Consider the following 14,960-nt stretch of genomic DNA (forward strand, 5'->3'; position numbering starts at 1 on the left):
AAGGTTTCTGCCTCTTAAAGGAAGTTTTCCCTTGCCACTGTCACCAAATGCTTGCTCATCGGGGGATCTGTTGGGTCTCTTTAAATAATTCTATAAAAAGTTTGGCCTAGACCTGCCCTTTGTGTGATGTGCCTTGATGTAACTCTGTAATGTTTTGGAGCTATAGAAATAAATTTGATTTCAATGACACTGATATGATGATTTGGCAAACCTGCCTACTTATTAACGGAGGCCATAAATTTAAATAGTCCAGACTATTTTGATACTACCAAAGTGCTTTTCAGTTTTATTCTTGAAGTCACTTTTAACTTTTGCTATTTCATTTCTCACTTCCATTGACACAGCCCTTTTTCTCAGGAGGGTCAGCTGTGGAACATGTTCTTTTCTTTTTTTAGCTCCTTAGTTATCCAAGGTTTATTGTTAGGATAAATGTAGGAGCCAAAATACATTTTGCCTGGCATTTTTTCATAGGTTTTACATCATTGTGTTGACGCTGTCATTGAGTTGACACATTGAGGGCATGTGGTTATTTTCTTTTACTTACTGTGTGGGGTAGTGGCAGTTTTGAACACAAAAGGGAACACAAACAGAGAAAACCAGAAGTTCTCATATTTTTTGTTGACACTTGAAACTGATCATGGACACTTTGAATCTTTGGACGCGTTACAAAAGAGCTTTAAGTTCCTCAGCGGCTGAAGTTTGGAACATTGGAATACAATACACCTTGCATCGTGGAGTTTGTTGGAATTTTTGACTTTCTGTTGGTGCCTCCCCCAACAGGCTAAGCCTATAGCCATAGCTAAGGAGTAAGTGAACTTTGACTTTTTAACTATAAGCTCTGACATAAAGACTTGTTTTATGTGAGGGACAAAGGACATGTTGTGGTCAAAAGTGACTCCAAGATTTCTTACAGTGGAGCTGGAAGCCAGAATAATGCTGCCCAGACTGATGAGATCATTAGATAGAGTTTCTTGGAGGTGCTTAGGGCTGAGTACAATAACTTCAGTTTGTCAGAATTTAGGAGTAAAAAATTTGGGGTCATCCAGATTTTTATGTCTTCAAGACAAGTCTGCAGTTTGACTATCTGACTGACTTCATTTGGCTTCATTGATAAATACAGCTGAGTGTCGTCTGCATAACAATGGAAATTGATGCTGTGTTTCCTGATAATGTTGCCTAGAGGAAGCGGATAAAGAGTGAATTTTAATATTTAAGATTAAAATTAGATATTTTATTAATAGATATTTTAATTCCAGATTTCCATTTACGAACACATCAAATTAAATTTCATAACAGATAATAGATAACAACCCTTTTTTAATTTTGCATTACCAAAGGGAAAAAAAACAAAAAAACTCTCCAGCAGTGAGAAAACATGTAAGGAGGTCAAAGTCACAACCTCAACCAAGGATAAAAGGAAGTATCTTTGGAAAAGGCATGAAGGAAAAAGTTTATTTGACTTGAAAATCTGTTTGTTTTGTGACGGTGGACATGCTTTGGATATGTGTTCGAAAACGTAATGAGCAAATTGCTTTCTTGAGGGAAAATGGATGATATTTTGGCTGTTTGTGTAAAGGGCACCTCAGCAAAGACTGCAGAAAGTGACTCACCTGTGACATATATGATTTGAAACATCCCAGGATGTTGCATATTCACCAAAGGAAAAAGGAGATGGACACACAGCAAACAAAGACAGCTAAAAAGGACACAGCTAAAAAGAGTGGACTGGAAACGGTGAGGATAATTGCAAACTTTCAATCGTCCTTGTGCAAGTGAAAGCCAAGAAGGGGAGTGCAGTAATGTATACTCATGCATTTCTTTCCCCAGGTAGCATTGCATTGTTTTGTACAGTGGGCCTAATGACCAAGCTTAAACTCCAAGAAGAAGGTTGAGTATTCCATGGGTCACAGAAGGATCATGGGAAAAACAATATTGTTTCAGGTCATGAAGTTGCTGGTCTGGAAAGCAGCCATTTTTGTGATCTTTCACACAGAGTGTGGGAAACAGGCCTTAAGCTGTTAAAACCATGTTTTGGTGGACAGTTAATGGACCACTGGGAAAAAGGGATGATGCTCAGGAACAGTCAAAAGTCAGTGTCAACAGGATCTCAGTTGTGAAACTTGAAGTGCGGGAGCAACAGTTCAAATGACTTAATGAGATAGAGAACCATAAAAAGATGATCACAATTTGTTTTTGGATTTGGTCTCACAATCTATCTATCTTGATGGTCATTACTGCGTTTATTTACTTTTAAAAGAGAAGGAAATATGTATGCCTGAAAACAGACATGTGGCTGAACAATGCACACTGAACCTAAAGGAAAGATTTTGAAGAGATCCATCTTTCCACTCTGATTACACCAGCTTTGTGTATGGCATGTTAGCCAAAGGTTATGCAGTGGAGATATGTCAACACAACTAACAACCCAGCAGACAAGGCTTCCCAGAGTTTAAGAGTTAAATCCTCAAAATCCTAATGGTTTGGAAAAAAATCTCACCAAAAATCAAGAGCATAACTGTAAATGTCACTCAGGTAATGACTGAAAGCATGGATCTAGTAACACACTTCGTCCATCATTTCTCCTGGACTCATCTGAAAAGAGCTGTAGCGTGGAACTCAGTTTTAAGAGACTGCTTGTGTGTCTTAGCAGAAAAGGAAAGCATGCAACTTGTGTTCATGTTTGCTCAGATAACATTCATCACAGAAACTTAGCACAAAATGACACAGGAAATCTTCAGACCTTGGAAAACCCTCATCTGGAGTTCACCGTGGAGTAACTGGCTGCTGCTGAAATGGAGATAATCTGCTTTTGTCAGAAGAGGAGGTTTGCAGACGAAATTGCAAGTCAAAGGAAAGAATGTCAAGTGGACCAGCCACATTCATAAACTCATCTTGGACAATGGTGTGTTGCGAGTTGGAGGCCGACTAAGCAGAACAGCAATGCCAGAAGAGGTGAAACATCCTGTAATATTGACTAAAGATTTCCACATATCTAATCTGATTCTGCAACATATTCATGTACAGATGGGTCATAGTGGTTGCATCCATATGGTATCTAGGCTATGCCAAAAATACTGGATTCCTGGCATCACTGCGTTGATCAGAAAGATACTGTCAAAATAAGTTTTCTGCATGTAAGCGCTACCTCTGGTCTACAGCAGATGGCAGACTTGCCACTGGATAGTCGCTCGTGATGAACCTCCATTTACATTTGTTGGAGTGGACTATTTTGGATCCTTTGGAGTGAAGAATGGAAGGAAATTTGTGAAGGGCTTTAGTGTTATTTTCACCTACTTAGCTATAAAAGCAGTTCACATTAAAGTGGCATTGTCACTTAACACAGACTCTTTCATTAATGCCCTTCAGTGGTTGATAGCCAGACGAGGTAATGGCACCAGTTTTGTTGGAGCTCAGCAGGATTTGAAAGAAGCAATCCCCCTGCTGGCTTACACCATGGTGGTGTATGGGAAAGATTGATTAAATCAGTGAGAAAGATTGTGAACTCAACTTTTAATGTACAAATTCTTGATGAAGAGGGTCTTCACACAGTTTTATGTGAGGCTGAGGCAATCCTCAACTGCCGAACAATCACTAAGGCTTCTACAGACCCGAAAAACCTTGAAGCACTCACACCAACTTTCTGAAAACCGGATGACATATATCCTTGATGCAAGTGGAGGCAAATTCAGTTTATGTCAGTTTATGTCATCGCTTCTGGAAAAGGTGGGTTAAAGAATATCTTCCACAACTTCAGGAAAGACAGAAATGGTCTAAAATCAGACGCAACTTCACACCACACACATCCTGATCATCATGGACGATTCAACAGCTCGAAACACCTGGCTGACTGGAGAAATCGCAGAGACCATGGATAAAAGAGGACTAGTTCGTCATGTCCGGATAAAGACCAAGACCGTATTTTTGAACAGACCAACCAACAAAAAACTCTGAAAGCCCAGACTGACTTAGTTTTGATTTTTCTTTTTTTTTTTTTAACTTTGGTCTTTGCCCCTTGCACACTACTGTGCATACACTATGGACTATGGACTGAGCCCAACTTGTAGTGAAGATCACTCTTTTTGAAGACTGTATGCATTTCTGGCATTGTTATGATGAAAGAAATTCTTCATGATGGCCTCTCTATAACATATATATATTGCATTATAATTACAAATACATTTTGCCTGGCATTTTGCCATAGGTTTTACATAATTGGGTTGATGGTGTCATTGTGTTGACACATTGAGGGTGTGTGGTTATTTTCTTTTATTTTTTGTGGGGGGTAGTGGGAGTTTTGAGCACAAAGGGAGAGAACTAGAAGCTTGGTCATCCTTTCCCCTTATCATCTCACCACTATTTATTGAAAGTCATGTATTATTTTTCTCTTTTGCTATAACTGCTTGTTGGCTCTTTTAGATTTTTCTTTTTTACAATAAACACTTTAAACTGATCATGGACCCTTCGAATCTTTGGACACAAAAGAGCTTTAAGTTCCTCAGCAGCCAAAGTTCAGAAATACAGCCGCAACCATAAATAAAATCCTTTTTTAATTTGCATCAGTTCATCGATGATATCACAATCACCATAACAGACATTCAAATTAACAACACCCCGAAAAATGAAATTGTCCTCTGACCAGATCTTTACTTCCTTCATTCTGTGCTCAAGACATTTGAAGGAAGGTTTGCACGAGGCACCAGGAGCACAGAGTCAGGATAAGATGCGAAAAGAGAAGGCATGGAAAGTAGAACACAATTGTGCCAACCTGCTCAGCAGGAAAGGGCATGGCTAAGCCGGAGCTGGACAGGCACGCTTGTTTTTGTTTTACTTTTCCCCCTTTTCAGGGATTTTCCGATGTGGTTCTCTCATTTTGTCTTCTTTTTGGGCTGGATCCAGAAGAGATGGCACTGCAGCCAAAGGACCATGCCATAAACTGTTCTTCCTCTGGGTCAACCCAAAAGTAGGGACTAATAGTGTCTGGGAAGGACTATTAGCTTATATAGTATCATTGTAATTGCGGGCAGTATTTGACCATGACCACTGAGGAACAGCTTGTCCAGTGGATAACATGAAATTACCGTGTTTAGATGGACCACTGCATCTACACCATTTCCCACAGTGACCAAGCGTGTTGAATATTGATCATTTCATTTTATTTGACTGTGAAGTCTACAGATCTCTTGGCTGTAGCAGAGAACTGAAATTTCACCGGTTGAAGGATGCACACTCGACTGCCTTAATGAGTCTGCACTTGCGCACAGTGCGGTGTGGTGAAAGGGAGTGGGTCCGTGGTGGGGGTTAACACACACGTATCTAGTCAGGACCTGGGCTACACACCACTTGCGTCAGGTCAGGACGTCTCTGTGCCCTCCCCACTCAAAATTTTGCCCGCCATTTCGGACAAGCTTGGTCTCAGCCATCTTGGCGTCAGTCATCCCGGTCAGCCTTTTGGTACTCCATACTCCAACATACGCATACACACAGTCACATAGACACAAAGTTATGCACATACACTTCCACAGTCACACACATACACACAAACACAAACCTCCCTTCTAGCTCCTGGTTGGCCTTAGTCAATCAATTAATCAATTAATCAGTTAAACGTAATTTAAACTGTAGAATCACCATGCAGGGTGTTGACAAAACACTTTACAATTAAAATTGTGCATGGCACAAACATATAGAAAGTACCCATTCAATAAAATCACAAACTGAAACAACCATAATTATACATCGAATAAAAGTGTATCATCAGTGTAGCAGTGGAAATCAATACCATATCTCACCTCAACTATCTCATCCAGTGGAAGCATGTAAATGGAAAAAAGTATAGGGCCGAAGACTGATCCCTGGGCCACACCACTGAGAATTCGCAGATCTTATAGTTCTAACGGACATGGTGGGTTCTGTTTGATATGTATCAGTGAAACTGTGACAATACCACTCATTTTCTTCAGGCAATTTAACTGTTGTGTTCAACGGTATCAAAGAGTCACCAGCGATAAGTAGGTCATTGAATACTTCCAGGATGGTACCCTGTATTAAATTTCTATTAAACTGAATTAATCTGACCACTCATACTCGCTTTGTGAGCACAACATTTTTGGCTCCCTTTGTGAGGCTGTAACACAACATACGTACTGTATATAAGAATGTGCTTTTTTGTTAAACTCTACTAGCCTGACACATTAATGATCAGTGACAGGTAACCAATTCCTAGGGAATAATTTAATGAAATTAATACAGCTAAACAACAGAAAGTGGCAGTTATTGTTCTTATTTGTTAACGCTGAAACTTTATTCTTGTGTCTCCACTGAGAGCAGATAAAAGATAAAGATAAAGCTCTGTTTCCTCTGTAAGTCACTTGACAGGTGTGGGTGTGTGTACCTGAGAGGGGGACAGCAGTTGACCAGGGCAATGGTTTTGGACACATATCCATCCTCACTGTCTCCGAACATGCTGTTCTGCACCTTTTCATGGAACATCTCAACTTTACGCTGGAAACTAGAACAATAGACCAAGAGAGTCAGAGTCAGGATCACTGGCCCATAATATGGTGATATGAACCACCATCATAACAGAGTCACATTAAGGCACTTTACTCCATAAAGACCAAACCATATTTGTGTGTGTATGTACCTGTAGAGGAAGTCGGCCAGGCCGTTGAGGCTGCACTGGGATACTCTGGAGCCAAGATTCCTATTAATGGAGGCAGAACGCTCCAGATCCACCTGTAGTCTCTGACACAGCAACACATTCTCTCAACTTAAATTTTTTGGATATGGTAATGACTTTTTGTATACAGTTTTTCCTAACAAAAAGTCCTTGAAAATAGTAAATACATTGTAAAGCTTTTGACAAATTATTCCACATTAAAAAAAACTAACATTCGATCCGCGTCTCTGATCATTGATGGCACAATGTCACACCTGTCCATCTGAGACTGTATGTGTGTGTGAGTGGGGGGGGGCAGATTATACTTGTATAACTGTCTGGGCCAGAGTGATCTGATACTCCTCAATGTGGAGAGTCTCCATCCATCTCTTCTCCTCTTCCTCCAGCACCTGGCTTAGCTCTGTGGTAACCTTAGCCTACAGGGGGAGGAGCCAAACATCAACAAAAACACACATAAATTCTGTGTGTGTGTGTGTGTGTGTGTGTGTGTGTGCGCGCATCTCACCCTGACAAAGTTGAGACAGTCCAGTTCCAATCTTTCTACAGTCTCTGAAGGCAGCAGAGGACTGAGCTGCAAGTGGCTGAACGGACTTGTGATGCACACAGTCCCTAAAACATCCCTGAAACAACACAAACACATATATAGAAACTTCTTCAGTGAGCCAGAAGGAACTACTTAGGAAAGAAAACCTCCCCTGTACAGCTGGTTCAGGTTCAGGAAAATTTTATAGTGCCAAAAAAAAAAAAAAATCCCAGTTAGCAAGCAAGGTAGCTTTGGCAATCAATATAAAAAGTAAAAAAGACATGAGGGAATCCAGGTAATTTAAGCTCTTTTTCTTTAAACAGTCTCATTGTTTAGCCTCACAGCTGTGCGCAGCCTTCACTTCCTCAGCCTCTTGGTTTTGGTGTTGAGTTTGAGCAACTTATGCTGGTTTCTGAGTGTCCTGGCAGTGCAGCTGCCTTGTGTTGGTGGGAAAAGGTCATGCAAAGGATTTTGTGTTTTACCCCATCCCTTCTGGTCTTAAGTGTGGGTTGTGCTTGTTAGATGTTTACAGCACTTCATCTGATGAGTCTGCACATGTCTAGACTTGCTCTGCTTGCTGTTTTTTGTACAGCCCATCAAGAGCAATGAGCTTTATTCCAGACTCAGCCTCATTTGAGTGGTGTATACTGTAATCAAGTTATCTGCAGATAATCCATATCTTGCCATAACAGTCCATGTAGCTGCTTGAAGGCTTTCTTTACTGCCTTTTTCAATGTGTATGTCTCCACTGAGCTTTGAGTCTACAGGACCCAGGTATTTGGTTGATTGCTCAACAGGTACGTCTTGTCCTCCAAGCATCAGAGAGGGATGTTATTGTGGGTCCAGGGCCAAACATATTTGCAGTTGTACTGCTTTTGCCCGTTGAGCAACAGCTTGTTGTTCAGTGACCATTTATCCTACCTGACTTTTTTCTGGTACATTGATGTAGATCTGCTATTTTGCTGGATAGGTGGCTTGCACTTCACAGCCCTATGTCATCTGCATAGTTAGTGTGTCATTGAATGCTGCATCACGATTGGCCATGTAGAGAGGAAAGCGGAATTGGGAAATTACTCCCCCTTTTGGCACTCCAGATGTAACAATAGGATCAAAACAGGAGCTGCGGTTGCTATTTGCCATCTTCCCAAGATATAACTGTCTAGCCAGGCTGTAGAAGCTGGTCAAAGTTTTGCATTCAGAGTCATGTGATCCACAACATGGAGGTATGCAACCTCTGCAGTGCATATAGGCCACCGCCTACAGCAAAGACCTTGCCCCCACCAACATCTTCTTTATTGGAGTTGAAAATGAATATATGTGGATTATGAAGTAAGATGTAGATTGGGCTACCACCTTTGAAAAAAACCCTAAAAATGGGTAGTTTCACTGTTGCTTAGACATATCGGCCATTAACATATAAAGCTCTTAATGGCCAAGCTCCATCATATCTCAGAGAGCTCATAGTTCCTCACTGTCCTAGCAGGCCACCCCGCTCTCTAGAAGGAGGTTTACTTGTGGTTCCTAGAGTCTCCCAAGAGTAAATCTGGAGGCAGATCTTTCAGTTATCAGGCTCCTCTTCTATGGAACCAACTTCCAGTATCAGTCCAGGGGGCGGACTCTTTAGCAATTTTCAAGACCAGGCTTAAAACTTTTCTGTATAACAGAGCTTATAGTTAAAATGTTAAAGCTCACTTACTCCTTAGCTATGCTGCTTTAGGCTTAGACTGCTGGGTGAAAGACTGAGCACCTCTCTCTCTCCCCTTTGCATGCACTGACATACCACTAACCATGTTTCCCTGAGGTCTCTGTCTCTCCCAGTTCCTTTCTCCTCTCTCCCTGTCCTCATCCTGCAGGTGGTGAATCATCACTACCCCATGTTCCTGCAAGGCCTGCTGCTCCCTTATCTTCATGAATTCCATGCAGCTTCACGTTCCTGCCCACACCTGTTTTGAATATCCCCTCCTCCTGCTCTCATTCTCTCCCTGCGCTACCCAACTTTCCCATCGATCCTGGTTCTGCCGGAGGTTTCTGCCTCTTAAAGGAAGTTGTTCCTTGCCAATGTTCCCACGTTCTTGCTCATGTTGGGTCTCTTTAAATCATTTTATAAAAAGTTTGGTCTAGACCTGCTCTATATGTAAAGTGCCTTGACGTAACTCTTATGATTTGACGCTATACAAAATCTGAACTGATTTGATTTGATTCATAAGTACTCTTGTCATAGTTGTTTCAAACCCAGACCAATTCTGTTGTTGTGCTGTGCAGAGAAAGATAAGCCACAGTAGGATATTTTGATAAGACACAGCGGGAATTATGGAGATGAACTTCTTCATGTCAAGCCTTGAAATTTTCCAACACTAGAAGTTACAGAAAGAGACCGCCCCCGGCTTTGCCTCTTTAGGCGTGAGGCATACATTTGACTGTTTCCAAGCATGGGAGAAAATTCTTTGTGGGTAAGAGCAGTTTATTATATGTGCAATGACAACAGCAAGCTCCTCTACATGCTCTTTAAGTAACCAGTTTGGAATGGCATAAGGGCCATTTGCTTTGCAGAGCTTGAGATGGATGGGAGCTTATTTGACTTGACCTACACTGCAGAGATTGTTTTATCTATGAGGTTTTGGGTAAGGGGAGGATATAATGTGTGGTTACAGCCTGTCACAAAGCAGTTTAGACTTCTGCAACTTTGTCATCCTTAACTTCCAGAATTTCTATCTTTCCAATGAATGATGATGAGGCCCATCTTAGGCCTTTACAAAGTTCCACCATTCCTTGGGGTTATTTCCTTTAAATTCTCTATTTCATATTTATACTCACAGCAGGAAGGTTGTGGGTTCGATTCCCTGGGTTCTTTCTGTGTTCAGTTTGCATGTTCTCCCTGTGCTTGCATGGGCTCTCCGGTTTCCTCCCATCATCCAAAGACAGGCATGTTTGGGTTAATTGGTGACTATAAATTGTTTTGGCCCTGATGTACTGGAGACCTGTCCAGGGTGTGCCCCACCCTCGCCCAATGTGAGCTGTGATTTGCTCCAGCACCCTCAATGACAAAACGTATAAGCGGTAGAAGAAGAATGAATATATCCATGGTTTTATCCAAAGATAGTTTATCCATGCCTGAATGATGGGTTCATACAGTGAGGGTCCGGCACATGACCTGCTGATTGTTGATCTGTGTCCAACAGCTGTGGTTATTTTGTTGCGACTCCTCTGGTTGTTCACTACATTCGGTTTAATTACAGCTGTACAAAAGCCTTAATGAAATGAGAAAAGACATAATAGAAGCAGGAAACTGCACCCAGCCATAGGTGGACTTGCTGTGTACCTTTTGTATATGTTGTACAGCCAGTCCAGCAGTGAGTAGATGTCAGTAATCTCCAGCTGGTTGTCGGTGATGGCCACCAGCCGCCTGGAAACTGCTTGATGGTAGCTCAGCACATACACCTGACACGTCAAAGGTTAAAGGTAAAAGTTAGGTTAAGTCATGAATGTTTCTTGTGAATTCATGAGACAGTGGTAATGTTTAAATCTCAGACCGACTTCAAAAGCTTTAAGAGGCCAGATGTCTCTGCATCCAGGTGTGGTCTCACCTGGAAGACTTGGAATTCTTCAGGGTAAATGGAAATCACATTCCTGTTGGCAGCACCCAGGTCCTCCACTACACGGGCTTGTAGCCGGTTCAGGTATCTGTCCAGTTCACCATCTGTGAACTCTGCTCTCTCTGGTAGAGAGCCCTCAGCTGCTTCCTCCACTGCCTCCTTCCACCTCTGCTTCAGGCAACGAGGCCTTGGGCCCCCGGGAGATGCTCCCTCACTGACAGCCCAGTCTTTATCTGCTTGCTCCTCCTGCTGCAGCACCTGCATGCCCACACAGGGATATTGGGTCAACACCAGTATCTGGGACCATGGCTGGACCCAAGGCAGCAGTCCTTACCTGAACCACCAGGCCCAAGTTGGGCCCAGCTGTGGGGGACCTAAGCGATTCCCTGACCACTGCCCATAGCTCCTTCTGCAGCTCTTCATACAGCAGCTCCACATCCTTCACCTTCCTCCGCCCACCATCTTTAGCACTTGAGCTGGCACTGTCCTCTGACTGTGTCATGGCTCCTCGGTCAGCTGCAGTGGACTCATTACACTCCTGCTCTAGCTCCAGGATGTGAGAGTCTGCCAGGAACAGGTCCCGCTTCTTCACTAGCTGCAGGATCTCGAGGACTGAAACAAAGAAACACAGAAAAAAGTGTTCAGACTTTATTAGTGATTCCTTCAACTGTCACTTAGACCTGTGACAGAATCAAACGGCCATGGCAGCTTATGAACACATGTTTATGAATGTGTCATGATGGAGAATATTTAGTTTGTGATGTTTTTCATTTCTCAGAATCATACTGACTTTAACTAAAAAATTATGTAACCTCTGTGACATCACCCACTCATCTCTGAAAAGCAATTCTGAAGCGCAGAGTGAGCTGCTCCTCATGTGCGTCACAGAAAATTGGTGGTATCTATTACTTGGCTGGGCCCTGGAGGAGGGTTTGTTTGATTTCACCATCATCACCATTGTTAATATCCAGATGTGTGCAATGACACAGGCTGGGGTGAGGCTGAGGTGAAGTCTCAGTCCTAAATGTACCAGGTTCAGCTTTTTGTCCTGTCTGGAGCGCTGCTGATTTTTAAAATCAGCCTCTCTGGTCAGTGACCTCACCTTTCACCCCCATCCCAGTCAAACAGCCACATTGACTTCCTGCTGTACAAAGCACTAACACACTGGTGGTTGATGGCGACCACAAATTACAAAGGAGGGCTTTAAATTAAGCTCTGCAGAAACATCAGCATATAAGGTCTCACTGAATCAGATAAACATGTTTCATGCCAGACTTGAACTCACACAAAATCTCTTTGGCCCACAAGGAGTGAAAAACCATGTCTCTAATTTAGGACTTAAAAGCAGAAACATACGTGATACAAAAAAATAAAGAGGAAACATTACTCAGTTTGTCATAACATTATATTATTGCATCCACCAGATAACACACATTGTCAGGAAATACATCCAGCTACATGTGCACTGACAGGGACAGGAAATAATGTCTTCTCCCACATCAATTTCTGCATCACAAGATAGCTTTGCCAGGGCTTTTGCTTCAAAATAAGAGCTCAGCATGTGTATGTGTGATGCGTGTGCTGATGAGAGACAGCAAGGATGTGAGACATCCAGATATTTCTCCCTCCTTTGTTCACCTCAGTGACAACACAGGAACACACACACAGAACAATGTGACCAGAGCTCATTTGAGTCTTTCATGTGTTGTGTTTGTGTTGCAAGCATAATAAATTTTTGCTCCTGCAAAAGTGATGAGGTCATAGGTCACAGCATTAAAGCCAGTTCAGGTCCATGTGGGTCCATTTTTAAAGCTGCTTACTGTTAGTCCTAGAGGGTAGGTGTCTGGATTCTTGTGACCTTGTGAAAAGATGAAATGTGTGGGGAGTTGTCGACAACAATGGAAGCAAAAGTGAATCGGGTAAAGCTTTGCAGACACATAGTTGAGTGACACACACAGTGAACAAGTAACACACGATGAACATACAGTGTATACACCTTGAAGATTCTGTGAACACACAATGAATACGCAGTGATCAACGTGTCAGCTATGTGAGCTGAGTCAGACTTTACTTGCTCAGATCCATACACAGAGCAAAAGATGTATATGTTCATCTGCAATTTAAGATGGTACCTATTTAAATGCTTTTATGTACCTACTTAGAATATACGTGTGTGCCATCTGTGTGTGTCTGTGGGCTGGGGGGGGGTGAACAGTAGCTGTATTGTGATTCTGCAGCCGGTAATCTGAGCTATGTTTTCACATTTTTTCCCTTCCCATTGGGTTAAGTCAGCTGTTGCTACTCTCAGGACACACAATTTAGCAGCTTCTCACCTGAACTTTGACGTCTAAAAAGAGCAGTGTGGGGAAGAGGAGATCAACCCTCTGTTCATCAGGGACTGATATCTATTTTGGGATAAACTCTGGCCCTTATTTTTAACTAAACAGAGTGTGGGAGGCGGCAGCAGATACCGTCTTCAGTTACCAGTAGGTTGGGCTTGGGCCTGGAGACGTGATTCAGACCAATTGCACACAAATCAACCTCAGTGACCTGAAGCTCAAAATATCATTTTACCAGTTTTCAGGTTGTGGCTTACCTATGTAAACCGTTACTGTTAAAATTAATGCTGTTTATTCTTTTTCTGAATGAATTGCAGCCAGGGTTCGAATTACACAGTGGTCCTCGGGGAGCCCTGTTTTACAGTGTGCACCATGACTTTCCCACCATATGTGCATATCACTATCCAGGTGCCGGCAATAACAGTATTACTGAGAAAAGACACCCACAGACTATCTGCCAACTAAGGAAAGCAGATGCTGTCTTTCCCATTGCAAGGAGTTGCCCTTTCGGCAAGCAGCAGAGTTTTTGCGTTCACATTGAGCATATGACCAAAGTTTGATCAAATTAAGCATGGTTCTTCAGAAATCCAAACTGTCCAAGACATGGCTGTTTTCATTTAGACATTTTCAATATAATTTGAGGATAATCCAACGATTATACCGTTCATATCATTCCTTCAATTCCAAAAATTTCCAAAAATTCCAAAAAAATAGCTTAAAGTGGACAATTGTTTAGTGCTCCCCCTGAATGTCTCAGGGCAGGCTTTCAGGGGAGCTCGTCTCCCAAGTTCCCCTTAGCTCCCCCGTAATTCGAACCATGATTGCCGCTTTGTGTCTCCTGTAGTCAAGTGGAAGAGCATAATTTCTGACACCATGTTGTGTGTGTAAGTAGTTTGTATGCTGTTGTGTGCTTGACATTAACCACTGTGGTAGATTAATGTAAATGTGACCAGCACAGAATTGGACCTCTGTGACTGGCCAGCCTTTTCTCATCAATCAGTGCATCTCTCCTGCAGACTGAAAACCGTTTCTCTCCCAAAGGGGACGTTTTCATCTATTTTCATATTGCACATCATGATCTCTTCAGGCAGTAAACACCAGCATGTCACTGTCAAAACAAACTAATGTGCTTATAACATCCATAAGAGCTAAAAGCAAACCTCCAGAGCTCTGCGTTCAGGTCTTACTCTCTGGGGGGTCACAAAGCAGTTTCTCAGTGTGTGTCAGAACAGACGCCAGAAGTCAGATAACTGCTATAAGCGGCATGTGACAGGAAGTCATCTGGCGGCAGACGGTTGGTCTGAAAGTGAAGGACATGCTAATGATTGACTGCTCCTGACAGGCCTGAGTGAGAGGCTCTTATCAACACACTGAGGCAGTAACACAACTGTGACCATAACTGTGCTATGAATGGTTTACACAGCCTAAACCTGAGCACAGGGCTCAGGTTTAAAGTGGACATGCCACAACTTGCTATCAAACCACCTGCAGAGCTGCTGCTGATGATTTTGACTGAGATGACTCTGGGGTAACATGAGCGTGGATTAATGAAACACACCATTATAGAATTTACTCTTCATAAAGTGTGTGTGGGGAGCTCTTCTTCCATCAATATTGTCCTCCCCTCAAATAAAGATAAACTATTCCTGGAAACAAAATGAAGGTCGAAGCGAATGTAGTAACAAAAGAACCAGCAGAGATGTCACCTGAGCTCCAAGTCTGAAACAGATGAGGTTTCACCAGAGGTCCCACCTGGAACACTGACATCCGGGAGTCCAGAGTCAAACTTGACATCATTCATCCATTTATCAACTGACTTCCTGTTT

At 42.4% G+C, this 14,960-nt stretch overlaps 1 protein-coding gene across 3 annotated transcripts in view; it reads right to left on the reverse strand.

Moving 5' to 3' along the window:
• The window catches only part of LOC115052729 (exocyst complex component 3-like), a 44,386-nt gene that overhangs the window by 4,547 nt on the left and 24,879 nt on the right, over positions 1-14,960 (reverse strand). For all 3 annotated transcript variants that reach the window (XM_029517019.1, XM_029517018.1, XM_029517016.1), the window contains 7 exons: positions 11,130-11,407; positions 10,787-11,053; positions 10,522-10,640; positions 7,185-7,299; positions 6,985-7,095; positions 6,644-6,744; positions 6,392-6,508 (listed from right to left, as the gene is read on the reverse strand). In XM_029517019.1, coding sequence (XP_029372879.1) covers positions 6,392-6,508; positions 6,644-6,744; positions 6,985-7,095; positions 7,185-7,299; positions 10,522-10,640; positions 10,787-11,053; positions 11,130-11,407 — 1,108 coding nt within the window. The remainder of the gene's footprint in view (positions 1-6,391; positions 6,509-6,643; positions 6,745-6,984; positions 7,096-7,184; positions 7,300-10,521; positions 10,641-10,786; positions 11,054-11,129; positions 11,408-14,960) is intronic.

The sequence above is a fragment of the Echeneis naucrates genome, chromosome 13 (genome assembly GCF_900963305.1).
Source record: "Echeneis naucrates chromosome 13, fEcheNa1.1, whole genome shotgun sequence".
In the NCBI taxonomy this organism is placed as follows: domain Eukaryota; kingdom Metazoa; phylum Chordata; class Actinopteri; order Carangiformes; family Echeneidae; genus Echeneis; species Echeneis naucrates.